At 45.0% G+C, this 4,105-nt stretch overlaps 1 protein-coding gene across 1 annotated transcript in view; it reads left to right on the top strand.

Moving 5' to 3' along the window:
• Window positions 1–1,396: 1,396 nt before the first annotated feature.
• LOC311241636 (hepatocyte growth factor-like) overlaps window positions 1,397–4,105 on the top strand; it is a 59,381-nt gene continuing 56,672 nt past the window's right edge. Inside the window, exon 1 of the mRNA XM_084330512.1 lies at window positions 1,397–1,620. Within this exon, the coding sequence (XP_084186638.1) occupies window positions 1,557–1,620 (64 nt within the window). The 5' untranslated portion in view covers window positions 1,397–1,556. The remainder of the gene's footprint in view (window positions 1,621–4,105) is intronic.

Raw genomic sequence — 4,105 nt, 5'->3', positions numbered from 1 at the left:
TCCCAAAACAGAATCCTGTTGGGATCGTTTTAACAAGTAGCACAAACATTCCTCTATATAACAGTATTTGCCATGATGTGCATTTGCCATGTGACCAATTGGCCCTGACTTTCTTTCCGCCCCAGGATGGGTAGCACGCGACCACTAAACGCCACCCTTGTTGCATTCCTGTTAGTCAGCTCATTTCGATCTTCTCTGCCATTTTTTGTCTTCAGATATTTTGCATTTGACTTCCAATCGTTTTTTAAAGCAATTTGGCTTCCCTAATATAGGCTACCTGTGTACGAGAAAACACATGTTGTATTGCTGGTCTGATTATGCTTCTTGCCACTGCACAAATGGCCTTCTGTATTTGTATGTTTTTTGTTCAATGCCCTTGTTTTCATGTTAAAACTTGTTGTGTGCCGTGTTGGTCAGGACTCCCTGGAAGAAGAGATCTTGTATCTCAATGGGACATTCCTGGATAAATTAAAAAATAAATAAAAATTAGATAGGTGTGTGTTTATCAGATCAAAATATATGCCATGTGTTATTCTTCCATAATTTCTTATGAATTATTAGGCTAATAAACCTGTTTTTGTCCTTTTTTATGTATTTTTAAGACGCATAGGCTATTGTATGTATTATTATGTTGACTTTGTATATGTTTACAAACTTTGCTTTCCACTTCCTTCTATCTTTCACTGTAAATGTGCACGTATTGTGTGGGTTAAATTCTATCTCTTTGCGCTTTTTGCATTGTGCCTCTCACGGGTTTTGCGCATTTTGGCACCGGCTGGTCCGCTGGGGATGCAATCACAGCGCCGTGTGCGCACCGTGCAAATCATCCCATCTGCGTTTTCAGTTGAGCCAGAGTCGGGCTCCTCGGTGGAGGAGGGGAGAGGGAGGTTCTGAGTCCTATAGTTCCCTCCATATCTTATCATCAGCACCGGCTGACGCCGAGGACTCGTCCCGTCTCCTCCACTGAGCTGATGTGTCACCTGACTCAGCCCTGGCTCTCGTTTTCGTTTGTTGTAGAAGAAGTGACATGTAGTCTCCGGTTTAATTGGCATCACCCGTGTTGTTTAGATAAGCAAGTTAACAAACATGCCGCTGACTGAGTGAGGAGGCAGGTCGAGGGGAGGGCGAGAGAGAGAGAGAGAGAGAGAGAGAGAGAGAGAGAGAGAGAGAGAGAGAGAGAGAGAGAGAGAGAGACAGAGACAGAGACAGAGACAGAGACAGAGACAGAGACAGAGACAGAGAGAGAGAGAGAGAGAGAGAGAGAGAGAGAGAGAGAGAGAGAGAGAGAGAGAGAGAGAGAGAGGTGAAAGTCTTTTTAAATTGCTCGACAAACAGCCAGGGGGAGGGGAGAGAGACGGTGTGAGAGAGAAGCGGACAAACCGAGAGGAGGTTGAACCGAGGACGTCTCACTTCTTCTAGTAAAGGGGGCATCTCTGGATGTATGGACGGCAGAGCTTCTCCAGGAGATCAGATCACCCACTTTGGACTTAATACCACCTAATTAATCAAACGCACGCCTTTAGGATTATAGTCTGCAGCACACATACTAAGTAGCCATGGGGACAAACGTGTGGATTTACAAAGCGCTGCTGTGCGTCGTGGTCTCTGTGGTGGATGCAGGTAAGTCGAGGAGGAGGTGGATCACACGGCTGTGCGTAATGCGAGCCACCACGATATCATGTTTTAATTGGAGTGTCCGTTGGCTATTCCGTGTTATATTAGTCATTTGCGCACTTTACACAGTGCACGATGGTCATTTTGGTTTAACAAGGTGTGGACCTTTCTTACATTCTAACAACCTGTTCCATGTAGTGTTTTATAGGAGTATAGGCTGACCTTTCTTCAGAGAGTTTACACTAATGTAATGGCCAGCGTCATGTCTTGTTCTACAGTACCGTTGTTACAGTGAATAGTTAGGTTAAAAGAATATAAGACAGTGTATTATGCACTGGTTGCACAGTTCATTGTTTGATTATTTGTGGGACATCTGTCTGTTAGCTGCAGTGCCATCTGTCCGAGCAGTATATGGCAGCATTTTAACAGTTTTTTTTTATCATTGAAAGGGCATGGTGTATAAATGTGCCAGCTGCGTAAAAAGCAGGATATAGAAGCGCACACACACCTCATTGAGTTGTACCATCTTACCGCTCGGCTGAAGATTTCTGTTTGAAGTGTGCAGGCTACTGCTTTGTCATTAAATGTTTATATAGGTCATGGTCATCATCTCGGTAATAATAGCCTCCTTTACATCTGTGTAAAGGAAAGTAGAATAATAATGTGTCACCGGATTCCTAAGCGCCCGTTCCATTCCTCAGGTGCAGCGCGCACGGATGCTATAATGCCGCGCGTGCCTGACCGCCCGGGTCCGTGCGTGTGCGCGCTCCGGTGTGACCGGGAGAGGAGAGCAACATCTGGCCGCTGCGCCGGGGTCCAGACCAGTGTATGCGCGCGCACTGAAACAGATGTGTAATGTCGTATGCAGATTCCAGAGCGAGGCGCACCTTTAACCTGTTCCTCTGCCGCTTCTATAGAGGATGCGTTTTATTGGATACATATACAGTTCCTCTGCGCACAGCGCTGCATATAGCCCGAGGAAACGCACTCACGTTGAAATGATTACTCCTATAAGAGCCAACTATTTTGTCCACTTTTAACGTAGTATAGCCTATATATTCAAATCGAGTGAAAATGTTGTATTTTGTCTTGATATAGCGGGAGCATGACTGGCAGGAGAGGAAGAGAGGCTAAGTGAAATCTAATTGAGCAGCTGCCAGATACCATAGTGTTGGAACAGCAGCTTGATGGGGGCCAGATGTTGTTCAAATGCAGCCCAAACATTAATAATACCTCTCCTCCCTAAAAACATTATCAACCACGGGGAGCCCTCCTTTCTTATAGACGATCTCTTAAATACACACAGACACAGACACACACACAACTTCTTGTGTCGGAGTCAAGTTGCTATAACTACTAGCAAGTGCCTCTGTGATTTATAGCTACACCCTACTTGCCACCAATTATGCAAAAGATTCGACAGTAACTAAACGGGATGTTGCCGTGCACGTGGGCATGATTTAGCCTCTGAAAGAGTTGAGTGAAGTCCTACAAAGGGAGGTTCTTACAAAAACCTTCTAGGAGAAATTAAGGATTGCATCACTATCAGTCTGGAAAGGAAGTGTGGCTTGTCCTGTTTTTGACCAGCTGTATTGGATTCACAGCCAGGATTCCCATCTTTTCCAACGGTCAGATTCTGTTAGATCTTTTAGTCCCCAAATATAGCTTTCAACAGAGGCCTGGAAGTCTAAGTTGACTTGCCTGCTTGTGCAACATTCAAAGACATTTCCCCCACAAATACTGTAAGCCTATATAATCCCTATTTTGTTTGCCAAGAACTCTAGATCAAAACTTTTCCTTCTGGACAAGCATTAGAGATGAAAAGCGTGCTGCATATGGGAAACGTGCTGCATATGGGAAACGGAATGATTTGTTATAAGTTTCTTAAAATATATTTGCACTCATTGCTCGCGACTATGACACTATAAGTAGGAATCTGAATCTGAATCTGAAAAAGTCATTCATGGTGTAGGGTAGCAAAGCAATGAAGAAAAAGGTTCCTTAAAGACATGTACCATTGGGTGGCCCATAATACATGTACCATTGGGTGGCCCATAAGACATGTGGTGCCCATAAGACTTCACCAACAAGGGACACTAAAAGAAACTAACGAGAAACATTCAGCTGAGAGTGAAGATAAAACCTTTCCTTGTTTTTCATCATGAAAGAAGTGAAACACGAGGTGATGCCCTCAGCAGCCTCTCTGCTCCAGCTGAAGCACTGGGCTAGCACGGTTTAAATGGACCATGTCCATAAAGGCATGTCAGCCCTCTGGATGGATAAACATCATTCAGTCCTACTAGCCCGCCCCACAGTGCAGCCATGGCATGCAGACTTTAGCAGGGGCAAGGGAAACGCCTTGCAAAGGGAACTTCCTTAAGAATACTATGAGTTCCGGGCGGCCGGGTAGCGCAGCGGACTAAGCGTCTGTCTACCACCACAGAGACAGTGGGATCGAATCCAGCTGTGGTGCCTCCAGGGCCTAACAAAA

This window comes from Notolepis coatsorum, assembly GCF_963971535.1.
Source record: "Notolepis coatsorum genome assembly, chromosome: 15".
NCBI classification, from domain to species: Eukaryota; Metazoa; Chordata; class Actinopteri; order Aulopiformes; family Paralepididae; genus Notolepis; species Notolepis coatsorum.
This window is presented reverse-complemented; position numbering and strand designations above follow the sequence as displayed.